The sequence below is a fragment of the Hemitrygon akajei genome, chromosome 24, assembly GCF_048418815.1.
Source record: "Hemitrygon akajei chromosome 24, sHemAka1.3, whole genome shotgun sequence".
Taxonomy (NCBI): Eukaryota; Metazoa; Chordata; class Chondrichthyes; order Myliobatiformes; family Dasyatidae; genus Hemitrygon; species Hemitrygon akajei.
The window spans coordinates 344,008-364,385 of NC_133147.1; the positions used below are offsets into that span (position 1 = coordinate 344,008).

At 40.3% G+C, this 20,378-nt stretch overlaps 1 protein-coding gene across 5 annotated transcripts in view; it reads left to right on the forward strand.

The window, feature by feature from the left end:
* Positions 1-20,378, forward strand: part of LOC140715778 (importin subunit alpha-7-like) — a 129,539-nt gene that overhangs the window by 59,225 nt on the left and 49,936 nt on the right. For all 5 annotated transcript variants that reach the window (XM_073028152.1, XM_073028154.1, XM_073028155.1 and 2 more), the window contains 4 exons: positions 1,084-1,178; positions 5,925-6,056; positions 7,526-7,614; positions 8,025-8,124. In XM_073028152.1, coding sequence (XP_072884253.1) covers positions 1,084-1,178; positions 5,925-6,056; positions 7,526-7,614; positions 8,025-8,124 — 416 coding nt within the window. The remainder of the gene's footprint in view (positions 1-1,083; positions 1,179-5,924; positions 6,057-7,525; positions 7,615-8,024; positions 8,125-20,378) is intronic.

Below are 20,378 nucleotides of genomic sequence, written 5' to 3' on the forward strand. Positions count from 1 at the left end.
TTACTGGAAGTATGAGATATAAATGTTTATGCCATTTGATTGGAGGTTACCCAGACTGAATATCAAGGGTTGCACCTCTGGCTTAAGTATGACCTCATCATAGTAATAGAGGGGACCAAGGACCAACATGTAAGCAGGGGAATCATCCACTGTCTTATCAGATTTCTTCCACTTATCATCTCCCAACTTCTTACTTCATCCACATTCCCTCCTAAATGATTTCACCTCTTACCTGCCAGCTTGTACTCTTTCCCACCTCATCCCCCTCCAGTTCTTTTTCTGGCTCATCCTCCTTCCTTTCTAGTCCTGATGGAGGGTCTCAGCCCAAAATGCTGACTGTTTATTCCTCCCCATAGATGCTGTGTGACTTACAACATTTTGTATCCATTGCTCAGGATTTCCAACATCTGTAGAATCTCCTGTGTTTAAAAATATACTCAAGTTGATCAGACAGCATCTTCCTTTGTCAAAACCATGCTGGCAATCTGATTAGCTTTTGCCTTTCAATGTGGTCTTTAATCCATGCACTCAGAAATGTTTTCTATTAATTTCCCTACAACTAATGTAAGCCTTACAGATCTGTAATTGTCAGGCTTTTCCCTATGGCCCTTCTTGAAAAGAAAGATATTATTTGCAGTCCTCCATTCATTGTGGCCAATGAAGATTTAAAAATATCAGTCAGAGACCCGACAATTTCTTTCCTTGCCCTCTATAGCAACCTGGGGGAAATCTCATCCAGCCCTGAGGATTTATCCACTTTTGTGCTCGCTAAGAAATCAGGTACCTCTTTGTTATTTATCAAGACTTCCACTGGAATTTCACCTTCTCCTTTGCTGAATCCACAAGGGCAAAGTCATTTTCCTTTGTGGATGTCAGTGAGAAGTGTTCATTTAGGAGCTCACCTATGCCATCTGACTCGGTGCACACATTGTCCCCAGTGGGGTCTTCTCTTTTTCTGGTTTTTCATTATTCCTTGTATGCCTTCAGATTTATCTTAATCTTGTTCACCATTGCAAGTTAATACATGGGCAAGAGACACGAGACACATTTAATATTTCATTCAATCTTGTGTTTTCTTTCTAGAGCCAAATCCCCCCATTGATGAAGTAATCAACACATCTGGTGTTGTGGAAAGATTTGTAGAATTTTTGAAAAGAAATGACAATTACACACTACAGGTAAAATTTATAATCCCACACTTGATTTCACAAGATATTTGATGCTCAGTCAGTGGTAAGAGGGAAAGTGTCTTATTGCTCAGTTTAATATACTTCACTGCCCAAAGTTGGGTAATGCAGATTATTAATTGTGCATTTGAATTGTAGAACAGAGACACATGGGATTCTCAGATGCTGGAAATCTTGAATGACCTGGGGAACTAATCAGGTCAGGCAGCATCTATAGAGGGAAGTGAACAGTTGATATCTTGGCCTGCCACCCTTCATACAATCATGATGAAGGGCCTTCATTGATCCTGCCTGAACTGCTGAGATCCCTAGCATTTTATGCAAATTGTAGAATAGCCTTGAGAGTTCAAAGCTGCCACTTAATTTAGTAAGAGCCAAGAATTGTAAAATTATTGTTTAAAACCTTGACTTGAGTTTCTACATAAACATATTTAGTGAATTAATTTGAATGATAGAAAGAGGCAGAAGAAATGTTCTCTAGCTTAAACAAAATGTAGATTCACATGGCACAAAAGCAAATCCTTTGGTTCTTTGTACATGCTAGTGCCATCTACCAGCATGCCTGTAGCGTCTGTGCCTTAGCGATTCAAGTACTTATTGGATTATTCCTAAATGTGAGATTTCATCTCACCACCACTGATCAGACAATACATCTCAGATTCCATTCAACTTCAGATCCCTTTGCCCTCTTACCCCAAACATATACCCTCGAATTACAGACACTCTGTCATAGAGACAAGACAAAGGAGCAGAAGTAGGCCACTTGGCCCGTCGAGTCTGCTCTGCCACTTCACCATGAGCTAAACTATTCTCCCATCTAGTTCCAATTTCTGGTTTTTTCCCCATATCCCTTGATATCCTGACTAATTAGATACCTATCAATCTCCTTAAACACCCTCAATGATCGGGCCTCCACAGCTGTATGTGGCAACGAATTCCATAAATCCATGACCCTCTGGCTAAAAGAATTTCTCCTCATCTCTGTTTTAAATGGGTACCCTCTAATTCTAAAACTGTGGCCTCCTGTCCTGGACTGACCCACCAAGAGAAACAGCCTTTCCACATCTACTCTGTCCAACCCTTTCAACATTTGAAATGTTTCTATGAGATCCCCTCTCATTCTTCTATACTCTAATGAATACAGTCCAAGAGCCGACAAATGCTCCTCATATGTTAGCCCCTGCATTCCAGGAATCATCCTCGTAAATCTTCTCTGAACTCTCTCCAACATCAGTACGTCCCTTCTAAGATAAGAGGCCCAAAACTGCACACAGTATTCCAAATGAGGTCTTACCAGTGCCCCATAGAGCCTCATCAACACCTCCTTACTCTTACACACTATTCCTCTTGAAATGAATGCCAACATAACATTCGCTTTCCTTACTGCCGATCCAACCTGGTGATTAAGCTTTAGGGTATCCTGCACGAGGACCCCCAAGTCCCTTTGCACTTCCAATTTTTGAATTTTCTCCCCATCTTAATAATAATCTGCCCAATTATTTCTATTTCCAAAATGTACAACCGTACATTTCTCAACGTTGTATCTGCCATTTCTTTGCCCACTCTCCCAAACTGACCAAGTCTCTCTGCAACCTTTCCATTTCTTCAACACTTCCTGCTCTTCCACCTATCTTGGTGTCATCCGCAAACTTAGCCACAAACCATTTAATCCATAATCTAAATCATCGATATACAGTGTAAAAAGAAGCGGCCCCAACACCGAACCCTGTGGAACGCCACTAGTAACTGGCAACCAACCAGAATAGGATCCCTTTATTCCCACCCTTTGCCCCACCCATTCCAGTATCTTTCCTGTAATTCAATGGGCTCTCACCTTATTAAGCAGCCCCTTATGCGGAACCTTATCGGAGGCCTTTTGAAAATCCAAATACACAACATCCGCAGCCTCTCCTTTGTCAATCTTATTTGAGATTACCTCAATAAATTCCAATAGGTTGGTGAGGTAGTATCTTCCCTTCATGAAACCATGCTGGCTTGGTCCTATCTTGTCATGCACCTCGAGGTATTTCATGACCTCGTCCTTGAGGATTGACTCCAATAACTTTCCAACTACCGATGTCAGACTAATAGGTCTGTAATTTTCTTTCTGCTGCCTCCCTCCTTTCTTAAACAGCGGAACTACATTTGTGACCTTCCAGTCCTCTGGAACCACACCAGAGTCTGTTGATTCCCGGAAGATCATTTCCAATGCCTCCACAATCTCCAAAGCCGTCCCCTTCAGAACCTGTGGGTGCACCTCATCTGGTCCAGGAGACTCATCTATCCTTAATCCATTTAGCTTCCCAAGCACTTTCTCTCTAGTAATCTTGACTGTACCTAATTCTATTCCCTGAGACCTCTGGCAATCAGGTATGTTGCTAATGTCTTCCACTTTGAAGACTGATGCAAAATACTCATTTAGTTCTTCTGCCATCTCTTTCTTATCCATTATAATTTCTCCAGCATTATTTTCAATTGGTCCTATGTCTACCCATGTCACTAACATCCATGTTACCCATTTTCTTGGAATATATTTTTCCTGCACTTTCATTATTTCTTGTAGGAATTTCATCCAATTCTGCTCTACCGTCCCTCTATCGAGCTTACTTTTCCAATCAACTTGGACCAGTTCCTCTCTCATACCACTGTAATTTCCTTTGTTCCACTGAAATATCAATACACCTGATACCAGCTTCTCCTTTTCAAATTTGAAACTGAACTCAATCATATTATGATCACTACTTCCCATGGGTTCCATTGCCTGTAGCTCCCTAATCGCCTCAGGTTCATTACACAGCACCCAATACAAAACATTCTACAAACTCCCTCTCCTGAGATCCAGTACCTTCTTGACTTTCCCAGTCCACTTTCATATTAAAATCCCCCATAATTGTCTTGACATTTTCCTTCTGACATGCAAGTCACAGAGTTGCAAGTGTGAAAAGAGGTCCTTCAGCCCATACTTGTCCATGCCAACCAAGATGCACGTTCAGGCTTTGTGCATTTATTGTATTCAGGTCTGGGTAACTTTGAAACTACAAGGGGTGATTGATAAGTTCGTTGCCTAAAGTAGAAGGAATCAATTTTAGAAAACCTAGTGCATTTATTTTTCAACATAGTCCCCTCCTGCATGTACATACTTCGTCCAGTGGTCGTGGAGCATATGGATCCCTTCTTTGTAGAAGTGGTCCACAGCAGGGGTGATTGATAAGTTCATGGCCTAAGGTAGAAGGAGATGAGTTATTAACTTGCAAACATGAGGAAATCTACAGATGCTGGAAATTCAAACAACACACACAAAATGCTGGTGGAACACAACAGGCTAGGCAGCATCTATAAGGAAGCACTGTCGATGTTTTGGGCCGAGACCCTTCGTCAGGACTAACTGAAAGGAAAGATAGTAAGAGATTTGAAAGTAGTGGGGGAGGGGGAAATGCGAAATGATAGGAGACAACCAGAGGGGGTGGGATGAAGCTAAGAGCTGGAAAGTTGATTGGCGAAAGTGATACAAAGCTGGAGAAGGGAAAGGATCATGGGACGGGAGGCCTCGGGAGAAAGAAAGGCGGAGGGGGGAAGCACCAGAGGGAGATGGAGAACAGGCAGAGTGATGGGCAGAGAGAGAAAAACAAACAAACAAACAACTGAATATGTCAGGGATGGGGTAAGGAGGGGAGGAGGGGCATTAACAGAAGTTAGAGAAGTCAATGTTCATGCCATCAGGTTGGAGGCTACCCAGCCAGTATATAAGGTGTTGTTCCTCCAACCTGAGTATGGCTTCATCTTGACAGTAGAGGAGGCCGTGGATAGACAAATCCTTATAGATGCTGCCTGGCCTGCTGTGTTCCACCAGCATTTTGTGTGTGTTGTTTGAGTTATTAACTTCAAACTTTCTGCATTATCACTCAAAGAGTTGAACTGCACGTGCCTGTAACGAGAGTGTCTTGGACCTCCGGGGGTGATTGATAAGTTCGTGGCCTAGGGTAGTAGGAGATGAGTTATACAGCTCTTGTTACGTGCATGTGCAGTTCAACTCTTTGAGTGAAAATGCAGAAAGTTTGAAGTTAATAACTCATCTCCTTCTACCTTAGGCCACAAAATTATCAATCACCCCATGCTGTGAACCACTTCTGGAGGTCCAAGATGCCTACTTCTACAAAGAAGGGATCTGTATGCTCCACAATTGCTGGACTAAATGTGTAAATGTAGGAAAAATCAATGTGCTAGGTTTTCTAAACTTGACTCCTACCTTAGGCCACAAACTTATCAATCACCCCTCATATATTTTATATATATAAAAAAGGGTCTTTGATTTGTTTTTTTGAATTTGTGATTTTGTGAAAATTCATTCCAGTTCCATGACTGGTAAATTTCTTTTTAAGAAGGGGGCTGCTATGTCTCCCTGGATAGGGTTGGAATGGGATGGGGAGGAGTAATGGGAAGAATTGAACGTGCCTGAACTGACACAGTTTACTTTGTAATTAGAAGACCCTCATTTTGAGTTTACTAATGTGGATATTTGAGCATAGTGTGTGCAGTTCTATTCTCTCTACAGAATTGCTTTCGAAGCTGGAGGTAAGTCATGCAATGTGCTTTGATTTGCAGATTAATACTGTTGAAGGTTAATACTCGTACAGGCTGTTTTGCTAGGACAGCTGCAGCTCAAAATCTGTATAGATAACTCAGGTTTAGCTAATGTTAAATTCCAAATGTTACCTTACACTTCTCTTTTTTTTCAAGTTTGAAGCAGCCTGGGCTTTGACAAATATAGCTTCAGGTACATCTCTCCAGACAAAAGTGGTCATAGAGGCTGGTGCTGTTCCTATTTTTATTGAGCTACTAAACTCTGAGTTTGAAGATGTTCAAGAACAGGTAAGATGCCACATTCCATTATAATTGAAGTTTTATACTGCAACACCAAACACTATTTTTTGTCAGTGTCCATGACAGCTCTTTGAAAGTGCTGCACGGATAGTTGTTTCTATTGACTTTCATTTTCCTTTTGAAGCATATATGTCTGTTTTCTTTTTGAAATTTGCTATTGGATCTCTTATGGCCAATCTTTTTGACTATTGCTCCTTGCTGTGGGTTATTTTGTTATTGCTAGAAAGTGTTAGTCAGTTTGGTCTATGGAGTTGTAGATTCAGAGATGTATAGCACTGACATTTGACCCTTGGCCCATTATGATCTGTTTCCCTATTTACACTGATCCTGTTTGCCTGAATAAGACCATAAAATGTAGGAGCAAAGTTAGGCCATTTGGCCATCAAGTCTGCCCACCATTTCATTATGGTTGATCCATTTCAACCCCATTCTCCCCTTTTCTCCCTGTAACCTTTCACACCTTGATTAATCAAGAAGATATCAATTTGTGCCTCAAATATACCCAATGACTTGGCCCCCACAGCCACCTGGGGCAATGAATTCCAAAGATTCACCACCCTCTAGCCAAAGAAATTCCTCCTTATCGCCTTCCCTCTATTCTGAGTCTCTGTGCCCTCTGGTCCTAGACTCCCCCCATTATAGAAAACATCCTCTCTACATCCACTCTATCTAGGCCTTTCAACATTTAATAGATTTCAATATCTAAACTCCAGCAAGTACAAGCCCAGAGCCACCAGTAACTCCTTGTATGATCAGCCTTTCATTCCCTGAATCATTCTCGTGAACCTCCTCTGAACCCTCTCCAATGTCAGTGTATCCTTTCTTAAATAGGGGGCATAAGAATGCACACCTGGACAATGAGATGTGACCATGCCTTCTAAGGCCACATCCCTTAAATGAATAGATAAAATTAAATTATCCTTCTGGTTCCAGCTCTCAACAAAAGTTTGTCCTGAATTTCACAGCTTTAGGATGCACCTTTCTTTATTTTCTCTGTCTCTTCATGAATCTGTTAACTAGGCAGCTCAGATCACCCCCAAGACCTTAGCTTCCATTCTGTTCTAGATATTCCCTTAGTTCTATCCATTTCTGCACCAACCAGACTGATTGTGTTTGTACTTTTCCTGAAACATTTCTTCATTTCACTTTCCACTGATGCTACCCGGCCTGTTGAGTATTTCCTGCATTTTCTGTTTTTAATTCTGGGTCCTCTTGTCTTTTCACTTAAATGAAGTCCTAACATTCCTGAAATTTTCTTTTATGCTCTGATGCCTTGATAATCTTCCCAAATTGTGGAACCCAGAAACTGGTGGAATATTGGTCGGTTTTAGACATTTCTTTCAATTCTTTATATTTACAATAAGACAACTGGCCAATGTTCTGCTTTCTCAAATGTGACTGATATTTAATAAAACGTATGTATAGCTAATGGTTTAAAGTTTGTATTTGTCTCGTAGGCAGTGTGGGCCTTGGGAAACATTGCTGGTGATAGTGCAGTATGCAGGGACTTTGTACTTCACTGTGGCACCCTTTCACCTTTGTTACAGTAAGTAGTTGTATTTGTCACAGCTTTTCACAATTAATTTATTTACCACTTAGACAGGGAAAAGTGAAGTTGGTTCTCTTCAGGTCAATGAGTTTCATAGCAAAATGTACAGTATAAATATTGAATTGTAATTTATAATCCAATTGTTTATGCATTAACAGTCGTAAATTTGATTTTCTTTTGCTTGGCAAGGATTTGAGCTGTATTAGAATTTATGGAAAGGGGTTAAGAACACACTAAAATGTTTGAATGAATGTGGGTGGGACTATTTTATGACGAAACTTTGTGCATTTGAGAAACTTTGTGCATCTGAAACGTGAATACATTCTTGTTTACAACAAGCCATTATAGTAATCTATTATTATAATAGCTGCAAGCTCCTGTGTTGTGTGTTTTATTTCTCTTTCTAGGTTATTGATAAAATCTAACAGACTCACAATGACAAGAAATGCTGTCTGGGCACTGTCTAATTTGTGCAGAGGGAAAAATCCACCACCTGATTTTGAGAAGGTAAATATCCTGTTTTAAAATATATTTTTGTTACATGACTTTTAACTTGAATAAACTGATAAAGTTATACAGTGTAGAAACCAGTCCTTTGGTTCAACTCATCCATACTAGTCCCATTTCCTTTGTTTGGCCCATAGCCCTCTCTAAACTTTCCCTATTGATGTTTCTGTCCAGCATCCTTTAAACATTGTACCGTAGATTCCGGATTATAAGCCGCTACTTTTTTCCCACATTTTGAACAGCTTTGAACTCTGCGGCCTTTAATCCAGAGCGGCTAATACATGGTTTTTTTTCATGCCGCCTCGTAAACATTTTGCCACGTAACAGTAGACCAATAAAATTGATGAGTAGTTCACAGAGGTCCAATGAAATTGTACGATAAATCAAGCGCACTTTCACAATTAAATTATTGTAAATCAGTCATTTGTACTCACCCTCATCAACATGGAAAACACTCGAAGAAAAGCATTGTGCTGCCTTTATGGCAGTTACTTAGTTTATATTTTCGCTTAGTAATTCATTTGTTAGTTAAAGTTAGAAGTGTTTTAAGTATATTTGTTTTCTGTACTACATCCCGGGATGCTATGACGTCACACCCGGTTTCGCCGCGTCTTGTGGGATATATACGGGAAGGTGGGGGCATTACGCGAGCGCATCAGACCCGAGCGTATCAGACCCGATTAGACCCGATCGCGTTACACGAGCTCATCAGACCCGAGCGCATCAGACCCGATTAGACGCGATCGCGTTACGCGAGCTCATCAGACCCGAGCGCATCAGACCCGATTAGACCCGATCGCGTTACGCGAGCTCATCAGACCCGAGCACATTAGACCCGATTAGACCCGATCGCGTTACGCGAGCTCATCAGACCCGAGCGCGTCAGACCCGAGCGCATCAGACCCGATTAGACCCGATCGCGTTATGTGAGCTCATCAGACCCGAGCACATCAGACCCGATTAGACCCGATCGCATTACGCGAGCTCATCAGACCCGAGCGAAAACGCTGCTTATAAGTTAAAGGCGATCAATAACTTTTCCTGGTAGGCTGCAGTATATATATTTTTACCAGTCGCTAGGAGATATTGGAATGTTGTTCGTGCTGTTCAGTAAAAAAGTATATGCAACGTAATTTGTGTTACCGATACGTATGTATATTTAAAAGTAGCCGTATTACAGGCACGGTTCGAAAAAAAGCATTTGCAATATATATTTGTTTGTTACCATATGGATTTAATTAAAAGTTAAAAAATCCTCACGTGTAATATCTTTCTGTGTAAATATCTCATATTACAACGTGGGACACCTGCGGCCGAAAATCCGGTGCGGCCTTTACAATTAAAAAATTGATTTTATTTCTAAAATTAGAGCCAGCGGCTTTTAATCAGGTGCGCTCTGTAGTCCGGAATCTACGGTAATTGTATTCATTTCCACAACTTCCTCTGGCAACTCATTCCATGTACTCACCATCCATCAGGTGAATATCTTGCCCCCAGGTTCTTTTTAAACCTCTTTTCAACCCTGCCCTGGGAAAATGACTGTGACCATTCACCTTACCTGTGCTTCTGGCTCGAAGTTAATTCTTCACCCTCCTGTGCACCTGGGAGAAAGCCTGTCTGGTCTCTCCTTATAACTCAAGCTGCCCAATGCCCGTAACATCCTTCTGAATCTTTTCTGCACCCTTTGTAGTTTAATTTCATCCTCACTATAGTGAGGCAACCAGACTGCACCTAATACTCACCAACATGAGACCATAGGATTTAGGGGCAGAATTTGGCCCATTGAGTCTGCTCTGCCATTTCATCATGGTTGATCCATTTCTCTGTCATCCCCAGTTTCCTGCCTTCCTGCTGTATCCCTTTGTGCCCTAACCAATTATGAATCAATCAACCTCTGCCTCTGCAGCTGCATGTGATAATGAATTACACAGATTCACTACTCTCTAGCTAAAGAAATTCTTCCTCATCTCCATTCTAAAAGGACGCCCCTCAATTCTGAGGCTGTGTCCTCTAGTCTTAGACACTCCCACCATAGGAATCATCCTCTCCACATCCACTCTATCAAGGCCTATCACCATTCGCTAGGTTTCAATGAGGACACCCATCATTCTTCTGAATTCCAGTGAATACAGGGCCAGAGCCATCAATCGGTCTTCATATGATAAGCCATTTAATCCTGGAGTCATTTTTGTAAACCTCCTTTGAACACTCTTCAGTTTCAGCACATCCTTTCTAAGATAAGGAGCCCAAAACTATTCACAGTACTTCAAGTGAGGCTTCACCAGTGCTTTATAAACTCTCATCATTACATCCTTGTTTTTATATTCTAGTTCTCTTGAAATGAAATGAATGCTAACATTGCATTTGACTTCCTTACCACAGAATGAACCTGCTAATTAACCTTTAGGGAATACTGCTCAAGGACTCCCAAATCTAATAGCGTTCGGAGTCAACCTTTCATTTCTTCTACCAAAGCACATGATCATACACTTTCTGACACTGTATTCCATTTGCCACTTCTTTGCCCATTCTCCTAATCTGTCTAAGTCCTTCTGTAGACTCTCTAATTCCTCAAAACTACCTGCCCCTCCACCTATCTTTTAGATTGTCTGCAAACTTTGCAACAAAGCAATCCATTCCATCATTCAAATCATTGACATATAATGTAAAAAGAATCAGCCCCAACACTAACCCCTGTGGAACACCACTAGTCACTGACAGCCAATCACTGTTTGCCTCCTGCTAATCAGCCACTGCTTTATTAATGCTGGAATCTTTCCTTTAATACAATAGGCTCATAGCTTGTTAAGCAGCATCATGTGTGGCACCTTGACAAAGACGTTCTGAAAATCCAAGTATACAACATCAACTGATTCTCCTTTGTCTATCCTGCTTGTTATTTCTTCAAAGAATTCCAAGAATTCTTTGTCAGGCAAGATTTCCCTTGAGGAAACCATCCTGACTATGGCTTATTTTATCATGTGCCTCTAAGTACCCAGAAACCACATCCTTAACAATCAACTCCAACATCTTCCCAACCACTGACGTCAGATTAATTATCTTTTAATTTCCTTTCTTCTGTCTCTCTCCTTTCTTGAAAGGCAGAGTGACATTTGCAATTTTCCAGTCTTCCAGAATCATTTCAGAATCTGGTGATTCTTGAAAGATAACTACTAATAACTCCACAATTTCTTCAGCCACCTTTTTCAGAAAACTCTGGAGTGTGCACCATTTGGTCCAGGTGACTTATGTACCTTCAGATATTACCGTTTCCCAAGATCTGTCTCTCTAGTGATGGTAACTTCACACACTTCATGCCCCCCTGACAACTGCAACTTTCCACCATACTGCTACTATCTTCCACAGTGAAGACTCATGCAAAATACTTATTCAGTCCATCTGCCATTTCCTTGTCCCCCGATACTATCTCTTCAGCATTGTTTTCCAGCGGTCCAATATCCACTTTTGCCTCTCTTTTACACTTTACATCCCTAAAGAAATTTTTGGTATCCTCTTTAATATTATTGTCTAGCTTATTTTCATGTTCCATCTTTACCTAGAAACATAGAAATCTACAGCACATTACAGGCCTTTCGGCCCATAATGTGTCAACCATGTAACCTACTCTAGAAACTGCTCAGAATTTCCCTACCACATAGCCCTCTATTTTTCTAAGCTGTATGTACCTATCTACAAACCCCATTTCCAGAAAAGTTGGGATATTTTCCAAAATGCAATAAAAACAAAAATCTGATATGTTAATTCACGTGAACCTTTATTTAACTGATAAAAGTACAAAGAAAAGATTTTCAATAGTTTTACTGACCAACTTAATTGTATTTTGTAAATATGCACAAATTTAGAATTTGATGGTTGCAACACACTCAACTGAAGTTGGGACAGAGGGATGTTTACCATTGTGTTACATCACCTTTCCTTTTGATAACACTTTTTAATCGTTTTGGAACTGAGGATACTAATTGTAGTAGATTTGCAATTGGAAATTTTGTCCATTCTTGCTTGATATAAGACTTCAGCTGTTCAACAGTCCGTGGTCTCCATTGTCTGATTCTCCTCTTCATGACGCGCCATACATTTTCAATAGGAGACAGATCTGGACTGGCAGTAGGCCAGTCAAGCACACACACTCTGTGTCTACAAAGCCACGCTGTTGTAGCCCATGCAGAATGTGGTCTGGCATTGTCCTGCTGAAATAAGCATGGACGTCCTGGGAAGAGACATCGCCTTGATGGCAACATATGTCTCTCTAAAATCCTAATATACGCCTCAGAGTCAATGGTACCTTCACATACATGCAACTCACCCATGCCGTGGGCACTGATGCACCCCCATACCATCACAGATGCTGGCTTTTGCACCTTTCGCTGATAACAATCAGGATGGTCATTTTCATCTTTGGCACGGAGAACTTGACGCCCGTTTTTTCCGAAAACTAGCTGAAATGTGGACTCATCTGATCACAGCACACGGTTCCATCTGAGATGAGCTCGGGCCCAGAGAACTCGCCAGCGTTTCTGCATAGAGTTGATGTATGGCTTCCTCCTTGCGTAATACAGTTTCAAGTTGCATTTCTGGATGCAGCGACGGACTGTGTTAAGTGACAATGGTTTTCCAAAGTACTCCTGAGTCCAGGTGGCTATAATTGTCACAGTAGCATGACGGTTTCTTAGGCAGTGCCGCCTGAGGGCTCGAAGATCACGTGCATTCAACAGTGGTTTCCGACCTTGCCCTTTACGCACTGAGATGTCTCGGAATTCTCTGAATCTTTTCACAATATTATGTACTGTACATGTTGAAAGACCTAAATTCTCTGCAATCTTGCGTTGGGAAATGTTCCTTTTGAACTGACTAACAATTCTCTCATGAATTTTGGCACAAAGGGGTGAGCCACGACCCATCCTTGCTTGCAAAGACTGAGCCTTTGATGGACGCTACTTTTATACCCAGTCATGATACCTCACCTGCTACCAATTAGCCTGCTTAATGTGGAGTCTTCCAAACCGGTGTTACTTGAATATTCTGTGCACTTTTCAATCTTATTTTAACTCTGTCCCAACTTTTGTTGAGTGTGTTGCAGCCATCAAATTCTAAATTTGTGTATATTTACAAAATACAATTAAGTTGGTCAGTAAAACTATTGAAAATCTTTTCTTTGTACTTTTGTCAGTTAAATAAAAGTTCACGTGAATTAACATATCACAGATTTTTGTTTTTATTGCATTTTGGAAAATATCCCAACTTTTCTGGAAATGGGGTTTGTAAGAGTCTCTTAAAAGACCCTATTGTATTTGCCTCTATCATGTTCGCTGGCAGTGCATTCCACGCGCCCACCACTCTGTGTGAAAAACTTATCTTTGATTTCCCCCTTGTACCTACTTCTAAGCACCTTAAAGCTATGCCCCCTTGTGTTGGGCATTTCAGCCCTGAGAAAATGCCTCTGGTTATCCACACTATCAATGCCTCTCATCATTTTATACACCTCTATCAGGTCACCTCTCATCCTCTGTCGCTCCAAAGAGAAAAGGCCCAGTTCACTCAAACTATTGTCATAAGGCATGCTCCCCAATCCAGGCAACATCCTTGAAAATCTCCTCTGCACTCTCTATAGTATCCAATAGGTTCAATAGGTACATTTAATGTCAGAGAAATGTATACAATATACATCCTGAAATTCTTTTTCTTCACAAACATCCATGAAAACAGAGGAGTGCCCCAAAGAATGAATGACAATTAAATGTTAGAATCCCAAACACCCCCCATTCCCCCTTCCCATGCACAAGCAGCAGCAAGGCAACAACCCCCCCACCTGCAAAAAAAGCATCGGCGTCCCCCACCAAGCGCTCAATCGTGCAGCAAAGCATCAATAAAGGCACAGACTTATAGATACTACTCGTTCACCCTGTATTCGACATACCACAGGCTCTCTCTCTCTCTCCCTAATAAGGGAAAAAGAAGTGTCCCCATTTCACAGTGAAAGGGCAGATATAACAAAACAACTCGCAGATTTATAGTGTTAAGTCTGTTGCGGTGCTTTTTCTGAGCTCTGTACCACTGGGCACACAGCCAACAGCAAGCCCACTGCTTCTGATCTACATTGTTCTCGCGCAACGCATCAGTCGGCGACAGCAGCACCAGCCCTGAATCCGCCCACCTCCAGAGCCATGAAAATCCAGCACTCTGAAGACATGCTAGCCTTCTAGGCTGCGTCCTTGGCATATTGAAAAGCGGCCAGTCGTGAGACTGAGAGCGGGTCCCATTCCCACAAAGAACTGAAGTCAGACTGTAACTCCAGGTCAGGGCCTTCAAAAGAACCTTGGAAAGGAAAAAAAAGATATCAAAGATAGAAATAAAGCTGTTTCCAAAGATGCAAGCAAAGGAGTCGCTGTTTAGCGCTATCATCACTCAACTTTGTCTTCAGTATCCACATCCTTCCTATAATGAAGTGACCAGGACTAAACACAGTACTCCAAGTGGGGTCTAACTAAGGTCTTGTATAGCTGTAACATTACCTCATAGATCTTCAACTCAATCCCAAGGTTGACAAAGGCCAACACACCACATGCCTTCTTAACAGCACTATCAACATGTGCAGCAACTTTGAGTGCCCTATGGACACGGACCCCAAGATCTCGCTGATCCTCCATGCTGCCAAGATTCTTACCATTAATATTATATTCTGTCTTCAAATTTGTCCTAATAAAATGAACCATTTCACGCTTATCTGGGTTGAAGTCCATTTGCCACATCTCAGCCCAGTTCTACATCCTATCAATGTTGTACTGTAATCTCTTACAACCCTCCACACTATTCACAATGCCCCCAACTTTTGTGTCATCAGCAAACTTACTAACCCACCCTTCTATTTCCTCATCCAGGTCATTTATAAAAATCACAAAGAGGAGGTGTTCCAGAACAGATCCCTTTGGTACATCACTGGTCACCAACCTCCATGCAGAATACGAGCCTTCTTGATGACTTTTTAGTTGTCTTCTGATGGTATTTAAAATCTTCCCAATCCTTTAACTGCCCACTAATTTTTGCTCTATTATATGCCCTCTCTTTGGCTTCTTTGTTGGCTTTGACTTCCTTGTTAGCCATGATTATTTCATCTTGCCTTTAGAATACTTATTTCTCTTTGAGATGTACTGTACATATTCTTTTATTTTATAATTTATTTTTTATTGAAGTTTATCATCAAACATTTCCATAAGACGTATTTCAGATACTGTACATATATATCATATAATCATATTTGTCACAAATGTCCACATAATAATTATCTGAGGTATACATTTATAGAGAGGAGAGAAAGAACAATTGAAATAAGAAAACTCTGTACAAAGTAGGGAGTGATTTTTTTACAACATATTCATTGACTTGTGAGAATAAAATCAGGCCTATGAGGTGTTATGTAGTTAAACCATTTTCCCAGTATGAATCAAATTGTTCCAACTTATTCAGATTCAGTTTATTTGCCATTTAAAAACCGCAAATGCAATGCAGTTTAAAAAATGAGACAACGTTCCTCCAGAATGATATCACAAAAGCATATGACAAAACAGACTACACCAGAAAATCCACATAACGTTTGGCAATACCCAATCCAGAGTCCGGAGAGGCTGCTGCGTATTAATATCGCGCTACCGTCTTAGCGCGTTCCCCGGAAAGGAGATCCAAATCCACCAGACAAAACAAGACCAAAATCTAAAGCTACAAGACCTGCACAAAGCCACATAGTTACAACATATTGTTACAACAGTGCAAACAATAGCATAATTAATCAAAAACAGACCATGGGCACAGTAAAAAATAGTCCAAAGATGTTAAAAGACTATAAGTTCAAAAGAAATCACCACACAGTTTCCACAAGTCCCCAGAGTCCCGACAGATTCGCCATCCCATGCCGGTGGCAGAAGGGAATACCCCTGCTATGGACTTCCACGGCACCGCCCGACTCAGCCTCGCAGACGCAGCACACAATGAAAGCTCTGTCGAACCCAGCCTCGCGGACGCAGCACACAATGAAAGCTCCGTCGAACCCAGCCTCGCAGACGCAGCACACACCGAAAGCGACCTGACCGCAGCAGACTCTGAGTCCGTCGAACCTCTGAGTCGATGACCATCCCCTCCGGCACAGCTTCTCCGAGCACCATCCTCTGCCGAGCGTATTAAGACAGCCCCGCCAACGGTCATCGGCAACGCGACCCCGAGGACTGGGGGCCTGTTCTTCCCAGCAGAGTCCCGGATCTCACAGCAGCAGCAGCAATGAAGAAGGTCTTCCTGGAGATTTCCCGATGTTCCTCCGTGCTCCCATATCCGTTTTCAATCGATTATGATTGCGCACGGCACCCCACTTCACAAATAACAGATAATCAGCTCTGGAGTGGCCGCTGCAAGCTGCGTCGCGCCACCATCTTGTTATGATTAACAGATGCTGTTATCTTCTCCATTTTGTAAATGTCCATTGTAATTTCCATCCATACATTTAAAGTTGGGCTCTCCTGTGATAACCATTCCCTGGTAAGGGCCTTTTTACCAGCCACCAGCAGTATATTCATTAAATATTTATCTCTCTTCAACCATTCTTGAGGTATATACCCAAAATATATGGTCTTACTTTTTAAGAGTATTTCACATTTAAAGATGTCTTGTAGGGCATTATGTATCCCACTGCAATAGTCTTTGATAACGGGGCATTCCCAGAAAATATGATAATGGTTTACATTTTGATTTCCACAACTTCTCCTGCAACCAGGGATGTTACTATCATAATGGGATTTCTGAGAGGGTGTAATAAAATATCTTATCAAGTTTTTCCACCCGAACTCCCTCCATTTCTGTGAACTGGTACACCTCCATTGATACCTCCATATTATTGTCCATTCTTTCTCAGATATTATCCTTCCTTCCTTCTCCCATTTTTTTAATGTATGAAGTAGAATGTGTTTTAAGATTTGACAACCCCTTATACATGCTTGAAATGATTCTACTATTGTCTGAATTATATGCTTTTCTAAATAGCTCTATCAGATCTGTACTTGCCTTGGTTACATTTTTAACTGTCCTATTAACATACTGTCACATCTGTAAATACTGACAAAAGTCTTGTTTTTCTAACAAGTGTTTCTCTTTGAGCATTTCAAAACTGAACAGTGTTCCTTCTTTCATTATATTGCAAATAGCTGTTATTCCTTTAGCTGTCCAGTCCTTAAATCTAGTATCCAGTTTATTCGGCATAAGTTCTGAGTCATATACACACCATTTAAGAATTGCAATGTCTCTCTCTACTTTATATTTTATAATGGTTTTCCATATTTTAAGAGTCCATTTCACCCACGGGTTATCAATAGTATTATTGTAACTTTGTAGGTAGTTATCAGCCAAAATTGCCTTTATGGGGATGGAAAGTATCCTGTCATCAATGTTTTTCCATTGAGCATCATATGATGGGTTACACCAGCATATCACAGCTCTCAACTGTGCTGCAAAATAATAACCTCAAAGAGAAGATAGGCCTCATCCCCTCTTTCCCTTGGCTAATAGCAAAGTTTTGAGATGAACTCTAGGCCTTTTACCTTGCCATGTATATCTTGATAGCATCTTGTTCCATTCATTAAATTGATTTTGGTTAATCTCTATTGGTAGGGTCTGAAAGAGATATAGTAGTCTGGGCAGTATATTCATTTTAATAGATTCAATCCTTGAACTGAGACCAAGAAAAGGAATTAGGTTCCATCTTGTTATATCTTCCTTAATTTTTTATATATAGGCTGATAATTGCATTCTGATAATTTTGCCAAATATTTTGGCATAATGATGCCCAAATATTTGACAGACTCTGTTTGCCATGCCCAAGGATATCTACTTTCAATTTGTCTTGGTGGGCTATAGTATATGAAAGTAGTTGGGTTTTATCTATGTTGATCTTGTATCCTGATAATTGACCATATTGTTCAAAGGATTACCTCAATTTAGGTAAAGAGTATGTTGGTTGCCCTAGATAGATCAAGATGTCAACCGCGTAACAGGCCTATTTATGCTCTGTCCCTCTGATAGTAATTCCCCTGATATCTTCATTTTGTCTGATGTATTGAGCTAATGGTTCCAGATATAATGCGAAGAGTAGCGGTGACCATGCACAACCCTGTCTTGTGCCCCTTTCTAGGGTAAGACTATTACATAAATATCCATTGATTCTAATCCTAGCAGTAGGATTGTCATATAGTGCCTGTATAGTTTTAATAATTGTGTCATGTAGATCAAATCTATGTAAAACTCTGTAAAGAAAATTCCAATTAACCGAATCAATTGCCTTTTCAGCGTCCACGCTTATCACTATTGCTTCAATTTCACTTTTTTTATATGATCCATAATGTGAAGTGTTCTTTGTATATTGTCTTGTGTTTGGCGTTGTTGTATAAAACCTGTCTGATCATTATGTATCAATGTGGGTAGAAGCTCTTAATCGTTTGGCCATGATGGAGATAAATATTCTGTAATCCACATTAAGAACAGATATTGGTCTAAATGACCAACATTCCATTTTATCCTTGCCTTCTTTCGGTATAGCTGAGATTATCACCTCCTTCCAGCTGGGTGGCATTTGCGCCTTTCTTAGAGCCCAGTTCAGTGTGGGGAGTAAAACAGGAATGAACTCATTTTTAAATTCTTTGTACCACTCTGCCGTATATCCATCTGATCCTGGTGACTTGCTTAATTTAAGCCTACTAATTGCAGTTTTTAGTTCAGCGTCAGTTATCTCAGCAGTTATTGTTCTATTTTGTTCTTTGCTTAAAGTGGGTAACTCTAAAGAATTCAGGAAGGTGTCAATTTGGGTTATGCTTCCCCCTGGAACTTTGGAATATAGAGTTTTGTAAAACATTTCAAACACTTCTTGAATTTCACTTAGCTTATTTTTCTATCACTTTTGTTCTTGGATCCCTAATTTTATGAATTGTATTTTCTGCTATCTTTTTTTTCAGTTTCCACACCAGTATTTTCGTAGATCTAGATCCACTTTCATAGTGTCTCTATTTCAGAAACATTAATTTTTTTCTAATTGATTTCTTCTAGTGTATCCTGTGCCAAACTGAATTTGTGTTTTTTTCTAGTTCCTTCAGCTTATTTTGCAATTCCTCTAATGTTTTATTCCTTATTTTTTTCTTATATGAAAATATCGCTATAATTTTCCCTCTTAAGACAGCCTTCAGAGTATCCCATAGAATGGAAGGTGAAACCTCTCCATTATCATTTCTAAGTAAAGACCAATTACTTTTTTAATTCGTTCCTTAAAATAGGGATCATTGAGCAGACTTGAATTTAGTTTCCACATAGTATTCTTTGGTTGTAGGTCAAAATCAACAGATAGATATATAGGTGCATGGTCACTTACATCTATTGTCCCAATTCCACAGATGTTTATTTTGTCTTTATCTTTTCCAGATGTTATGAAATAGTCTATTATATATATATGGAATGGGGGGCAGAATAATGAGTGTAATCCCTTCTGTCGGGGGAAAGGTCCCTCCATATATCAATTAGATCAACATCCTCAAAAAGAGTGTTAACTTTCTTATGTAAGGACTTTGTTTCATAAGTTTTTCTATTGGAAGAGTCTAACTTTGGTTGTAATTGTAAGTTTAAGTCTCCTCCAAATATCAAGAGACCTTCTGTTTCCATTACCATAATATTAGTAATTTTCTGGAAGAAACTACAGTCGGCCCTCCTTATCCGTGGGTTCCGCATGCACGGATTCAACCAACTGCAGATTGGGAAAACCCGGAAATTCTCTCTCCAGCACTCGTTTGAGCATGTACAGACTATTTTTTCTTGTCATTATTCTCTAAACAATACAGTATAACAACTATTTGCATAACATTTACATTGTATTGGGTATTATAAGTAATTTAGAGATGATTTTAAAGTACAAGCCATCCCTGGGTTATGAACGAGTACCGTTCCTGAGTCTGTCTTTAAGTCGGATTTGAAGTTGGAGCAGGTACATCCGCTATTATTTAGCATCAGTTAGTCAAACGTTTGTCTTAATATATAGTATATACTTTACCTTTCTATGCATATAAAACACTTAAGAAATGTATGTATTTCAATAATTGTAGTAATTATTGCTTATTAATAATTGTAGCTTTCATCAGGGCAGGGCCTTTCACATGCTCCATTAAAATTGCTCCGATCGTTGACTGACCGTAGCCTAATGCTTTTCCAATGATCGATGG